Source organism: Leptopilina heterotoma, unplaced genomic scaffold (assembly GCF_015476425.1).
Source record: "Leptopilina heterotoma isolate Lh14 unplaced genomic scaffold, ASM1547642v1 Lhet_81, whole genome shotgun sequence".
In the NCBI taxonomy this organism is placed as follows: domain Eukaryota; kingdom Metazoa; phylum Arthropoda; class Insecta; order Hymenoptera; family Figitidae; genus Leptopilina; species Leptopilina heterotoma.
Window position 1 is genome coordinate 2,550,943 of NW_025111185.1, and position 15,203 is coordinate 2,566,145.

Sequence of the window (15,203 nt, forward strand, 5' to 3'; positions counted from 1 at the left end):
TTTCTATTCTGTAAATTCTTTTTTGGAATTTTTTTTACCTTTCGCCTAGCCAAAATCGTACAGTTCAGAGTGCTCAAAAAAAAAACAATCTTAGGTAGTATTAAATTGCCTCAAATGCCGTGTATACATTGCAATTGAAAAATGTTGCATATTGTAAATCACTCGTCTTTGTTGTGCCCATTGTAATATTCAGAAAATAGGTTTACATAATGTCCGAATCGTCGATAAACTATAATAAAGTACTGTAAACAATTAAAAAGTAATTCTCTTTGTTTTACAACTTTTCCAAGCAACAAAAAAGTATATCATTGCAAAAAAAAGGAGGATTCTCTGTTTGAAACAAAAATTTTTTTTTTTAACCAAAAATGTTTTAATTTGTTTTCCCACATTGGCAATGAAAGAATTTACTTCTATAATTTATGTGCAATGATAGACTATTTAAAATTACAAAAAAATTGCAATACTATTGTATTCGAAATTTTGAATTTCTGATGTTTTTTTGATTTATATAACAGTAAAAATCGATGTTTTTATAAGTGATTTTTAATATTTTCTAAAATTTACTATTCAAAAGTTCATATTGAAAATTTTATTTCATTTATCATAAACAATATCATACCGGAAAATCGTAATTTGATTACTTTGCCTATTAATTTTAATGAGCTTACGTAAACATTGTTAAAGAAAAAAGAAAACCCTATTTTCAAATTCGCGATTTGTGCAAAAAAAAAAACACTTTTTAAAATTTATACAGAAACGAGACAAAAATTTCCACTAAACTCTTCTCTTGTATAAATTCAATTTAAATTCATATTAATTTCATATTTATACATACTTTACAAATTAAAATTAATTATTTATATTAATTTATATTTATACATTTCTACATTAATTTTACAAATTCTACTAAATTACTTTTAATAAAATATAATTAGTTGTCAAAAAATATTTTTCCATTCTAGAGTTAATATATGAACTGTGATTGTTTATTTATTTACGTTTGAAAATTAAATTTGTATCTAATTAATGATTTCTTCCGGTTGCAGAAGAAGGGAGACAGGAGGAAAGAGAATAGGGGATCCTCATAAAAATTCATGAAAGAAAAAGAGAGGGGCTTCAGAATACATCTTCCGTTTGAGTTTTATCTCAGCCACTCAAACGACAGTAACGACAGTAATTGAAGTATATTGAATAGTGAGTGCTTTTTTTTAAACATACGTTCCTTCTTTTTTAATCATCACAATTTTTTTCACAGCAATAAATTAATTATAGTTCATTTTTTTCCATATCATGCTGATTTACATTTAGTTCCGCTTTTTATCGGTAAGTATTTAATAATTTAATAATATACAAAGTAATAATAAAAATAATAAAAATAATATTAATAAAATAAAATCAATAAAATAATAATAGTAATGATAATAACAATAATGTAATAATTAATAATTATTTTTTTTTACCAAAACCTTGACTCAAAGTGATCGTTAATTTCAACTTTTAATTAAATCAGTAAAAATAATTTTATTATTATTATTATTATATTATTATTGATTTTAAATTTAAAAATTGTTTCAAAAATTATTTTCTTTTCCTTTTTTTCCAAAGCGGATGCAATTCTAAGTTTTGATATTAAACCATTTTTTTTTTCTAAATTACTAATGAAGAAAATTATGCAATTAGAAATTGAATTTCCTTCATTATGCTTGATGGAAGCTTGCATAAATTATTACGCAATGAATAACTTCATTTCATGTGCAGTATTTAGAATTACTTCAAATTAATGATTTTATGAATCACAATTGAAATTAGAAAAAAATATATATAAATATATATATATTCTCATTGAAGAATATAATAAAAAGGAGGTCAAACCTCGCGTGACAGACGTTGTGGTAATTTATAATTTTTTATTTTCTAAAAAATTGTAACCTGTAATTTCTGGAACTCGAGAGAGAAAAATGTTTCTATCTATACTAATTTCTTGATTTTAAGTGTTTACTTTGGAAAAAAAATTGGTTAAGACAAAAAAAAAGTTGGCTACCTAATGAAATTAAAGATAGAAATAAAGAAAATAAAGTGAAACAAAAATTAAGACAAAAAAAAGTTGCCGGTAAAAAATAAAGAAAATAAAAAAAAATAAAGTGGAATATAAAAAAAATTGATTTAGACAAAAAAAAGTTGCCAGTAAAAATAAAGACGAAAATAAAGAAAATAAAGTGAATTTAAAGACAAATTACAAAAATTGTAATATTATTAATAATAATAATAATAATAATAATAATAATAATAATAATAATAATAATAATAGTAATAATAATAATAAATTACTGTAAGCGCGTTAATTGAGTTTAAAAAGTAAATATTGTCAAATTTATCACCACAAGTAAATTGAAGAATTATTTCGACACATTTACTAATTTTTTTTTTTTTTTTTATTGAATTCTGTCATTCGTGACCATACATGACACGCAGACGATCTACGATCAATTATTTGTCATTAGTGATTCTTTGCTGTTCTTCTGTCTGTTGCAGAATTATAAATGAATAGCCTACAACTTCACTTTGCTTACTTATGTCTAATTTCTACAGGGTTGCCACAAATATTTAATTTTATTTTTCCCTGACTTTTCCCTGATTTCCAGACAAAATTCTCACTTTTTCCCTGACCCTAAAAAATATTCTGATTCACTCTAAAAATTATTAGATACTCAAAAAAATGTTCTATTATTTTTCAATCAATTTTTATTAGAAAATTCTAGAAGAATTCAATAATTTATTGAATAATTGAATTCTCATAAAGAATTTTATCAACAAATTTTTAAATATGTAATTCAATTATTTTGACAAATTTTAATGAAATTTTTAAGAATAATTACATTTTTCGAGGAATTTAATTAAAATATTGTATCAAAAATTAATTAAAATCCTGCGATGAATTTTATGAATTATTATTTATGAAAATAATTAAAAAATTTCCCAAAAATGTTATTAAAATTTTTCTAAAATAATTGAATTTTGATGAAGAATTTTATTATGTATAAAAATAATTGAATTCCTGAAAAGAATTTTATAATAACTTTAATAATTGAATTCATGCGACGAATTTTATAAAAATCTTTTTAAATAATTGATTTTTTTATTTTTATTTTTTATATTTTATAACAATAATTGAAATTTTGACGAGAATTTTTAAAAAAATTTTAAAATAATTGAATATTGAAGAATTTTATTATTTATAAAGATAATTGAAATTTTGACAAGAATTTTTAAAAAATTTTTGAACATAATTGAATTTCTGCGAGGATTTTTATTACTTCTGAAAATAATTTAATTCTTCCAACGAATTTCATTTAAGTTTATAAAAATAATTGAATTTCGGTGAAGAATTTTACTATTTCTAAAAATAATTGAATTCTTGAAAAAAAACTTTGTTAAATTTTTTTTAAATAATTGAATTCTTGCGACGAATTTTATACAATTCTTTTTAAATAATTGATATTTTTCGAAAAAAATTTTGAATTTTTTTATATTGAATAATTGAATTTCTGTGAAAATTTTATTATTTATGAAAATAATTGATTTATTTCGAAGAAATTTATTAAAAATTTTGTAAATTATTGAATTCCTGTGAAATTTTGCCAAGAATTTTATTAAAGTTTTTAAAAATAATTGAATTTTGAAAAAGAATTGTATTATTCATAAAGATAATTGAAATTTTGACAAGAATTTTTAAAAAATTTTTGAACATAATTGAATTTTGTAAAAGAATTTTATTATTTTTAAAGATATAATTGAAGTGACCAGAATTTTTTTTTAAATTTTTGAATATAATTGAATTTCTGCGAAAAATTTTATTACTTTTAAAAATAATTGAATTTCTGGAATTATTTGTAACTTTTCCAAAATTCAATTTTTTAGTATTTTTAACTAAAATTTGTTTTATCAATCTAGTATTTATGAAAATTTTAAAAATTATTCATTAAATAATTTATAAGTCATAATTTTATGATAGTTCTTGTAAAGTTAAGTAATTTAAGAAGAAATTATTGTCTGAAATAGAAAAAATTCAAGGTTTTGTATTAAAATTCGTGGTAATTTCATAGTTTACGAGACAAACAAAAAAAACATCAAAATTCAGTTTTTTCATGAATTTTTAAAATTCAATTTTTTCCGAGTACTTTTACTAAAAATCCCTGACTTTTCCCTGAATTCCCTGACCTGTGCCAACCCTGTTCTGCATATCCACATTATTTTTAATTTCTTTAAAATAATTACTTTCTTTTCAAGCCGGATTAATTTATTCCCATATTTATTTAAAATATAAATTCTTTTTATTGTCTCGAAGAAAATTTCCAAGTAAGAAATTTTCAAATTTTTTAGCAAAGAAAAGTTTTCAAATTAATTTATAATGGTGAAAATCTTTTTTATTGAAACGCACGATAATTAAAAATTGTAATACACAAATTGAAAAATATATACTATTCGTTTTTGTTAATATGTACTATCATTGATAAAATATTTTCTTACTATACTTACATTAATGTAAAAATTATTTTTTTACAATTTAAGTAAAATTGTATTTTATTTTTAATTTAAACTTGTAAGTTTCGTTGTGGTTTCGTTGGTAAAAACTACAAAATTTTAAATTTAACAATTTATTAGTCAATTTCTAAATTTTCACATGAACTATCAGAATCTGAATCACTGTCAACTGATTTATTTTGAAATAAACAATTATCGCAACAAACTGTTGGTTCAAATTCATTCTCATTGAAAGAACAGGCAATAACTGCATTATTACTCATGACAATTAAATTGCCAATTTGTTGGGCCAACTTTCTACTTGATTCGTCAATTATATTTCTATACAAAGTCTCAAAAACTTGATGTAATTTTTTTGATATAACAACTAGTGACGGTAGAAATTCCATATTTGAACAATTTTTACACATTAAACGAACATCGGTGGCAAATTCATGAGCTACTTTATATTCATGATTATCCATTTTTGATTTTATAATTTGAAAATTCATTGGAGTTTCAATTGTACCTTGATTCTTGTGAATTATATCCGTGAGTTCTTTACTAAATTCTTGATAGAAAGGCCAGGCATAATCAACATGTTTCTCGGAAAGAAGTTCTTCTAGTATTTCTTTACAAGCCTTTAGAGCATTTGATTGCTCTCGTTGATTTAAATTCTGATTCATTCTATAAAAGAAATTTTATTTTTAAATTCATTTGTAAAAATTTTATGCGCAATTTTCCATATCGAAAAAACATAGATTTCGAAATTTAAATAATTTACAATTTTTAGGTTAGAATTACAGTTTGCAAATTTTTAATCAATTTTCCAAGATAAGTATACACAATGCTAATAGCTAATTTATTTTAATTAATACAAAGAAACGTAAATTTGATATTTATGCCTTAAAATAATTACCTTAACTAGTTATTTTCATAAAATATTATGAAAAATGTCAACAAATTGAAACACTTATTTTGACAGCTTTAAAAGTAAACATTAACCCAAGCGGGAAGAATTGGAACTAAATCTTAACGGCATTTAAATATTTAAAAACCACTAATCCAATTGGTTAATTGGTTATTTATTTCTTCAATTTCTGATTGGTGGATCAGAAATGTTTATAAAAAAAAGTTTTTTTTATAATTTAAACTCTTTCTTCAATAATTAATTTTTCATTCAGTAAATTTTTTTCGATTTTCTTAAAAATGGTTTAGTAGGAAAACGTTTATTTAAAAATTTAAATAATTATTTTTCTTTTAAAAAAACACTTTCTGAAGAATATTTATTGAAATTTAATATCTTTTTTTATGTTTATAAATATTCATAGTCGGTTTTTCACAAGTTATTTTAAAATTATCAAAATATTATTTGTAAATTCTTTTTATTTTTTCAGAATTTTTTATTTCCAATTATTTTAATTCTCAATTTTTAAATCAATTGAAAAAAATTTGTCTTGTAGCTTTGTACATGCTTTGTACATATATCTATATACATATGTTACATATACATTTTAATGCGTACTCATACATACATTTGTATGCATGGCGCTTAAGCGCCATGATCTGTCAATTCAGTCTTGAGTTTTGACTCGAGCCAACATAAACTCTTTATAGTGCAGAAATAATTTTTTGCTGACAAAGTATAATATAATTTTTTTTCAATTACAATTATCTGCATTCAGTTGCATATTAACGGTAAATATGAAAATTATCTCAATGCAATTATGTTGATTATCAAATTCTTTTGCAAGTTGATTTCAATGTCATTGTGTGTAGGTATTTATAAAAAAAGGAAAATATAGTTGTTTTCTGCATGTTTTATTGTTATGTTAAGCAGCAACATAAGTCAGTGATTTTACTTTCTAAATACTTAACAAAAGTGTATTTTCTTACATCACGGGTGAAATATTGTTATGAGTAAAAGTGTTTTTCTTTTATTTATTAGAAATATATGCATAAATGTATCATAGTTTATTGTTTACAAAATGAAATACCGTCGCTGCAAATCGAGAAAGTCGCAAAATATTCGTGTGATTAGAAAATAATTCATTGAATATTTAAATTGCTTTATAAACACTGCAAACTAATAATTTTCTTGGATTTTAATGATTTTTCTCACGCACAAAAAAACATAACCAAACTTTTATTATAATTGTTTATAATTTTGATATTTTTGTTTAAAACTTCAATTAATATTGTAATGAATGATAAAAGCATTTTTTGTTAACACTCTTGTTTTTTTCATGTTTAATATAAAATATTTAGAGAGGAAAAATTTTAATATATATTTAATAAATTAATTAGCATAGATAATAAATGTTCATGGATAATATTAAATTAAAAATTTGCAAAAATAAACATTTGAATATTTTAATTATCAATTGTTGGTTGAAAATAATTTCCAATAATATATAGTCTTAGAGTCGAAACGTTAATAAGGAGAAAACTTTAATTAAAACTAATAATTAAATTATTAATTAAATTAATTTCTTTTTGTTCAGACACAGAATGATCTTTGGAATTAAGATCACGTGATCAGTGAATGTTAGGACTTGAGGCTTCGGGACATGGAATATAATTTAATGAAGCTTCATTTTTCAATTTTGTTAAAATTGCAAATTAATTTTTTCTCATTTGAAAAAATAAACATTTCAATCGAAAATTTTTCATTTTTGTAGTTAGTGGGATTTTTATGGACTAAATGCCCTCGAGAAGCCACAAGAAATAAAAAGTAATAATTTAAAAATTATTTTAAATAAATTTAAATGTGACAATGAATTTTTGTAATTTGTATTATTTAATTTTTAATTTCAATTTTTAATTTTTAATTTTTAAGTTTTAATTTTAACTACTGTGTTACATTTTTTAACTTCATTGTGAATAGTACTTATTTTTTTTTACTCCTATTTTATATTTTTGTTATCATTTAAGATTACTTCAACAGCAGGTAATAATAAAAACTGATAAAATATTTCTAATTTAAAATGTTCCCGTTGAACCTGAAATATGAATATACGATATTTTAATTAATATCAAAATAAATATACTTTGTAATAAAATGAACTGAGTACAAAGTAAGCAAATATTTTGAGAAATTATTCCAAAAGAAAAGTCGTATAAAATATATTAATAAAAATATTTAATCACATTTTCTTTTAATTTTGGATTAGTAATTGAAGGGCTACATAAAATAAGGGGACGAACGCGTGGTTGAAAGGGATAATATCAGTCAGGTAGCAGTGAGCGGCTCAAGGCTTGTCACTGCTACCCGACTGGTAATATCCCTTCCAAGCCTCGCGTTCGTCCCCTTATTTTATGTAGCCCTTCAATTATCATTTATGACTGAGGAATATTTTTCTCTCTAAATTCGAATTATAGAAATAATTAATTTGTTTTCAAAATAAATATATTGATATTGAAAATTATTAAATATTATCAGAATATTAAAATTAGGATTTAATTGTAAGAATAAAATTATTTACTGAAAATTTACTCTTTTTCAGATTTTAGATCGTTTTGTGCCCAGAAGTAAAAGGAAAGCAAAATAGTAAAAATGGCACTGACCAGAATGGCTCTCTCTAGATTATCGACAAATAGGCTCTCTCAATATACAGTAGCAATTTCTAAGCATCAGCAAAATACGGTAATTATTTAATTTAATTTTTCCAACTTTTGTTAATTAATACTTTTATTAAAATTTTAGTGTAATTTTTATTGGAATTTTCAGAAAATTCGTATTAAAATTAATTACTTATATCACTTTTAGATGCTGAGACTAATGGCCTGTAGATTCGTGTCAACTCATCGAATTACAAAAAATATTGAACTTATAACTCAAGAAACTCCAATTCAAACTGACAAGTTCAATAGTCAAGGTTCTATTGTTTCCGAAGATCGACCACTTTTAGTTTTACTCTGTTGGCTTTTAGCTCAACGTAAACACGTTATGAAATATGCGGCTTTTTACATGGAACAAGGCTTTGACGTTGTCACTGTCACTGTCAGTCCTTGGCAACTAATGTGGCCTGCCAACGGAACAAGAGTAAAAAATTTTCCCCTATTTAATGATTTTTCTCAATTTTCCAACGCTCAATATCAATTGAACGAACTTCTTCTATTTAACAATTTTTCAAAATTACTACATAAGGATAACAATTAAAATTAAATATTTACTTAGTTGTGAATCAATTTTTTAATATAAAAAATACGTTTTTTATAAAAGAAATATTTCTTTTAGTTCTTTTACTATTTTTTATTTTGTTTCGTGTGATTAGTTGAAGTAAAAAAAATATCGAAAATTCTAATGTTTAGGAACATTTTTAATGGAAAAAAGATAATTAGTAATTCGAGAATTAGAAGAAATAATTGATTTTTTAATTTATAAAACAAAATAAATTCAAAAATGAAAAATCACTTTTCAGAAAGTAGCTGCTGAACTTTTGGAATTTATGGATCAGAATAAAAACTATCAACAAATAATGTTGCATGGCTTTTCAATTGGCGGTTATATGTGGGGTGAGGTGTGCGACTACATTCACAAAGATCGGAAACGATATAATCATATTATAGAAAAAATTGTAGGACAAGTTTGGGACAGTGCTGTAGATATTACTGAAATTACAATAGGAGTGCCGCCTGCAGTTTTTCCAAATAATGTCGTACTCCAAAATATGTTTAAAAAATACATGGAGTAAGTTTCTAATTACAGAAATTCTCTTTTAAATCGTACTTTCATAAATATAAAATTATCAACTCAATAATAACACAAGTCAACATGAAATTTGCGCCTGACATTTAAGATATTTTTTATGATAGATTTATCGACAGATATGAGGAAAAAAATTTTATTTTATAAAAAAGTTTGCTTTTGTAGATAGGAGAACGTTTTTACCATATTTTTGATAATTTAGGATTTTCTGAATGAAATGGTCAATCAAAAATCTGTAAAGTACGTAATAAAACGTACAGATTTTTGATTTACCATTTCATGAGTATTGCATGAGTATAGATGTGCAAAATAAATATATTTTGGGTAAAACCATTTTATTTCGCCTAATGTATTTTTGAACTTTATAAAAAATTTCAATACTCAGGGAAAATATTCTTACATGTTCTGGGATGACGAAATGAACAATGATTTGTAAAAAATAATTACATTTCGTATAAAAAAAGATGTTATAAATTGAGAGTACATGAAAAAAGGTTACATTGCCAGACATTACAAAATATTTAAAAAAGGAGTAATCACTTTAAGAAATATAAAAAAAAGCGATTGATATTTATTTTTAAAGACTGAATTTGTGTTTTGAACTTGATAAAAGTATCAAATAATTTATAATAAACTGTAAAATATGTTATTTAAGTTTCTGTATGAAATGTCAAATATCGATCATATTTAACAATTTTTTTTGGCAAAGTAATTTAATTTTAGTAAATCAGAATTATTTAAATAATAAGTATTTTAAATACACTTTAATATTATTTAAATACTTTTTTGATTATCAACTGAGAAATATAACAAAATTTACCTTAAAAATTAACCATTCTTCATTTTCTCGGGATTTTGAATGTTTGTAACTTCGTTGGAGAAAAACCGATTTATGTCAAATTTTTGGAGCATGTAGATTGAAGCAATATCTTCCTACTGCTAAAATTTCGCGATGGGTTTTGCACTAGTCTTCAAAAGAAATTGATTTAAAAAAATTGTTTACTTTGAAGGTTACAGACAAGTATTATAGCTGACTTGAAGTTGGTTTGTTTTAAACTGACTTTAAAAAAATCGTTTTATTTTGAATTTGACTTTTATCGCAAGTAGCAAACCAACTTCAAGTTAGTTATAATACTTGTCTGTAACCTTCAAAGTAAACAATTTTTTTAAATCAATTTCTTTTGAAGACTAGTGCAAAACCCATCGCGAAATTTTAGCAGTAGGAAGATATTGCTTCAATCTACATGCTCCAAAAATTTCACATAAATCGGTTTTTCTCCAACGAAGTTACAAACATTCAAAATCCCGAGAAAATGAAGAATAGTTAATTTTTAAGGTAAATTTTGTTATATTTCTCAGTTGATAATCAAAAAAGTATTTAAATAATATTAAAGTGTATTTAAAATACTTATTATTTAAATAATTCTGATTTACTAAAATTAAATTACTTTGCCAAAAAAAATTGTTAAACATGATCGATATTTGACATTTCATACAGAAACTTAAATAACATATTTTACAGTTTATTATAAATTATTTGATACTTTTATCAAGTTCAAAACACAAATTCAGTCTTTAAAAATAAATATCAATCGCTTTTTTTATATTTCTTAAAGTGATTCCTCCTTTTTTAAATATTTTGTAATGTCTGGCAATGTAACCTTTTTTCATGTACTCTCAATTTATAACATCTTTTTTTATACGAAATGTAATTATTTTTTACAAATCATTGTTCATTTCGTCATCCCAGAACATGTAAGAATATTTTCCCTGAGTATTGAAATTTTTTATAAAGGTCAAAAATACATTAGGCGAAATAAAATGGTTTTACCCATACATCAACAGCTATCGACACACGAAGGTTTTTTTATATTACTTACTTTTATTTTTATCAACAATTTTTAGAATTTCTTTTTTGAAAATTGTCATTTTTTTGTTCAATTACGCACCATTTTGTAAAAAATCAAAATATCGAAAAAATCCTACGTGTGTCGATAGCTGTTGATGTATAGAAAATTACAACATTTTGGTTTTTTTAAAATTAAAAAGTGAGGACGTTAGTTGTCCGGCCATGGAACCCTAAGATACAGACGCCTTCCAATAAAATGCTACATCGCAGCCATTTTGCAATGACATTTTTTTAAAAAAATATAGTTTGCATATCAATACTCATGGAATAAAACGTAATTTACAGATTTTTAATTGATCATTTTATTGAGCCAAAAAAAATTCCTAAAATATGCCTAATTTTCGTGATTTCCCCCCTTAACATGTCTGCAACTACTACAAAAGCAAACTTTAAAAAGAATACGTATATTTTTCCTTTATTTTAGTGAATAATAAATAGAAAAATCGTTATATAAACCCAGGCGCAAATTTTTTTCGTTTTTTTGTTGAGCTGTGTAATTGTATTGATACATTAATTATTTATAAAGTTTATAAATTTAAATTTGCAACAAAGTGTAATTGTAACATTAATATTCAAATATTTAAATTAATCTCAAGAGAAAAAAAAATTTCTTTGCAGATATCATTTAACTGCTTTTCATAAGCAAGCTACGCAATATTACATTCGATCTAGTCAACTTTTTCATACAAATATTGTACATTCGCCAGCTTTATTTCTTCTGAGTAAAACAGATACAATAGGAGCAGTTTCAAGTAATATGAGGGTGCGAGATAGTTGGGAATCTCTTGGAACAAAGGTTTGTTAATTCAATATTCACTTTTCGAATAAATAAATTATATGTAAATGTGTTACTTTCCAATAATTACTTTTTTAAATTACTAAAACAGGGCTCGAAGCAGTGAAAGAATTTAAAAATACGAACTTTACGGACCAAAAATTAAAAATTATGGACTAACTGACAAAAATAGAATCAGGCCGAATCAAATAAGAGAACATTTTTACTTAAAACTAGAAATTCAATTTTTCATAACTATAAAACATGAAGAAATCGATAACTCCGAGTCTTCGACTCCAAGTCATCGCTTTCTTCATGTTTTATAATAAATAATAATAATTATTAATAAAAATAATTTATAATAATTAAAATCATTATCAATTCAATTATTTTATTTTTTTTTTATTTATTTGGTTTATACACCCGTCTTAAGCTTATCTAGCTATACAAGTGTGTTTACATTTTCTCTTACATAATATTTCTTATATACAGTTTCCTAATACTAAGTTTTGCGCCTACAGAGCGACTTGAAAATTAGGAGTACTCGCATTTGCCTGGACCACCCACCCGTCTAATGGGTTTTCTCGCCGGACAATAATCGACGGTGCACATCATTATACCTCGACGTCAAACCTCCCGCTCAGATTGTCTCACGTCCGGAAAAATACCAAGCCAAATGGGCGCGGAACCAAGGGTACTATACCCTTGGTCCTTAAACGACCGCCAAGCGAGGCATCTATCCGACTGAGCCAATCTGTCGGTCAATTATTATATTTAAGAATTTTTATCTAAAATTCTTCTTTACATCGATTATTTTTCATAATTTTCGAAAAAGTTCTTGACAATTTTCAAATTCATTTCTTTACAATATTCAATTTTACGAAATTTCAATTATTCGTAAATTCTTTAATTCAATAAATACTAGAAAATAGAAACTAAAAATAGTATTAAAAAAACTCAATTAAACTTTAAAAAAAAAAAATTTTGTAAATTCCATTATTTCCAAAAATTTACGCTATATTGCTTTAAATATTCAATTATTATCTAAAATTTTAACTGAAATTCATTTTTAAATATATTTTTATTTGAAAATTCTACTAGAATTCAATTATTTAAATACAAATAAAATGCAAATAAATAATTTATTGAATAATTGAACTTTTCTTAAAATTCAATTCTTATAAGAAATCATTATCAACAAATTTTCCAACAATTGAATTCTATCAACGAATTTTAATAAAATTTTTAAGAATAATTACATTTTTCGAGAAATTCGATTAAAATTGTATTAAAAATAATTGAAATTCTGCATTGAATTTTATTATTTATGAAAATAATTAAATTCTTGCGAAGAATTTTATTAAAATTTTCAAAAATAATTAAATTCATTGTAAAAAATTAACAGGAATTCAATTATTTTTAAAAATTTTAATAAAATTCTTGGCATAAATTAAAAATAACAAAATTCTTAGCAGATCTTCAATTACTTTCAGAAATGTTAATAAAATTTTTCGCAAAAATTTAAATATTTTTGTAAAATAATAAAAATCTTTTCAGAGATTCAATTATTTTCAAAAGTCTTAATAAAATTTTTTGCAAGATTTCAATTATTTTCAAAAATATCAGAATTTTAGCAGAAATTTAAACATTTTAAAAAGTTGTGATAAAACTGTTTTTGGTAGAAATTCAATTATTTTTAAGACAATTTTAAAAAAATGTCTCGATAAAATTCAATTATTTTTAAAATTTTAATGAAATTCTTCGAAAGAATTCAATTATTATAATCTAATATATTTTAACTGAAATCTATTTTTAAATAGATTCTATTGAAAATAATTGAATTCCTAAAAAGGATTTTAATACTTTTGAAAATAATAAATTGAAATTTTGAAATGGATTTTATTAAAATTTTTGAAAATAATTGAATTTTGTCGAAGAATTTTGCTATTTATTTATAAAGATAATTGAGATGTTGACCATTTATTTTAGATTTTTTGAAAATAATTGAATTTCGGAGAAGAATTTTAATATTTCTAAAGATAATTGAAATTTTTACGAGAATTGTTAAAAAATTTTGAACATAATTGAATTCCAAAAAAGTTAAGGACTTTTTCAGGATCTAAGGACCTACTTCGAGCCCTGCTAAAATTATTAACAGTAATTTCTTTAATTACTAAAATTGTTAATAGTAATTTTCTTAATTACTAAAAATTATTAGTAATAAAACTAATGTAAATTTAATTCTTTTTTAGACGTACGTGAAAATATTCGAAAATTCACCACACGTCGGACATTTTCGTAAATATCCAAAAGAATACATTGCCGAATTGTACGCATTCATGAATATGCTGCAAATGATACAAGATGAAGAAAAAGTTAAAACGCGACTTTAATTTAAGAATCACGGTATAAAAATCAGTTATTTTTTTTTTTTTTTGTAAAATCATCATGAGACCATCCACCTTATATACATATATATACATTATACACTAGTACAAAATCTGTGACCTAAAAGCATCAAGATGAAATTTTACCAGTCAACTGTTTTAAAAAACGAATTTTGAAAAAAGATTTACAAAAAGCCTTAAAGTATCGAAAAAAAATTATCGAATTTGCCAAGAAAAATTTTTTGCTTTTAAGCCACAGAATTATCAGCCTATTGATTTTATATCACAAAAAAGGCTGCATATAAAAACAGCAATTTTATATTGCAATGTTCTCTCTAGTTAACCACTTTTTTTTTTGTTTTTTGAAAAATTGTGGAAAATTTGCCTTCATATTGTATATCGTCTCGAAGCCTTTAAAGTATTAGAAATTTGGAAAAATTTGGCATTTCTTAATTTTATACATTTAATAGTAAAGAAAAAATTTTATTACTGCCAATTTCAGTTGTCAATTTTGTCAATTAAATTAAATTGTTGATATTGAATTATATAATTGTTTTTCCAAATTTTCAAACTAAAATTCTTAATTAAATTAAGAAATTAATACTAAGATATAAAAGTGGTTTTTAACCTTTTAATTTGAATTGATTCCTTTTCACAAAATGTTGAGGTAAATTTTTATAATATATATGTATAAAATACATAGTGTTTATCGTAAATTTTTATACGCTAAAAAGAATAGTAAACTATTGAGTAGAAAAGTTATATATATATTAGTTTTTAAAAGAAATTTTTTAGAAATTGAATTAAAAAAACTTAAAATTTTATGTAAACATTGACGATAATATTGTCGAAAAGAGCAATAAAATAGAAACTGTTTTTTCTAAATTATTATTTATTAAT

At 23.1% G+C, this 15,203-nt stretch overlaps 2 protein-coding genes across 5 annotated transcripts; one reads left to right on the plus strand and one right to left on the minus strand.

Moving 5' to 3' along the window:
* The first annotated feature begins 1,156 nt into the window (after positions 1-1,156).
* On the plus strand, positions 1,157-15,188 carry LOC122511272 (transmembrane protein 53). Of its 4 annotated transcripts, XM_043626422.1 has the most exons (8): positions 6,066-6,219; positions 7,203-7,255; positions 7,456-7,471; positions 8,028-8,167; positions 8,291-8,566; positions 8,946-9,214; positions 11,760-11,937; positions 14,169-15,188. In XM_043626422.1, exons 4-8 carry the CDS (start codon positions 8,078-8,080, stop codon positions 14,307-14,309), a joined length of 954 nt encoding a protein of 317 aa, XP_043482357.1. In that variant the 5' UTR covers positions 6,066-6,219; positions 7,203-7,255; positions 7,456-7,471; positions 8,028-8,077; the 3' UTR covers positions 14,310-15,188. The 4 variants fall into 4 exon arrangements, with proteins under 4 accessions (XP_043482356.1, XP_043482357.1, XP_043482354.1 ...); XM_043626419.1 differs by lacking the exon at positions 7,456-7,471; XM_043626421.1 differs by lacking the exons at positions 6,066-6,219; positions 7,203-7,255; positions 7,456-7,471 and adding an exon at positions 1,157-1,323.
* Positions 4,640-5,552, minus strand: LOC122511273 (bromodomain-containing protein 2-like). The gene is made up of 2 exons (XM_043626423.1): positions 5,441-5,552; positions 4,640-5,208 (listed from the first exon to the last, which is right to left on the minus strand). Exon 2 carries the CDS (start codon positions 5,205-5,207, stop codon positions 4,659-4,661), a length of 549 nt encoding a protein of 182 aa, XP_043482358.1. The 5' UTR covers position 5,208; positions 5,441-5,552; the 3' UTR covers positions 4,640-4,658.
* Positions 15,189-15,203: the final 15 nt, after the last annotated feature.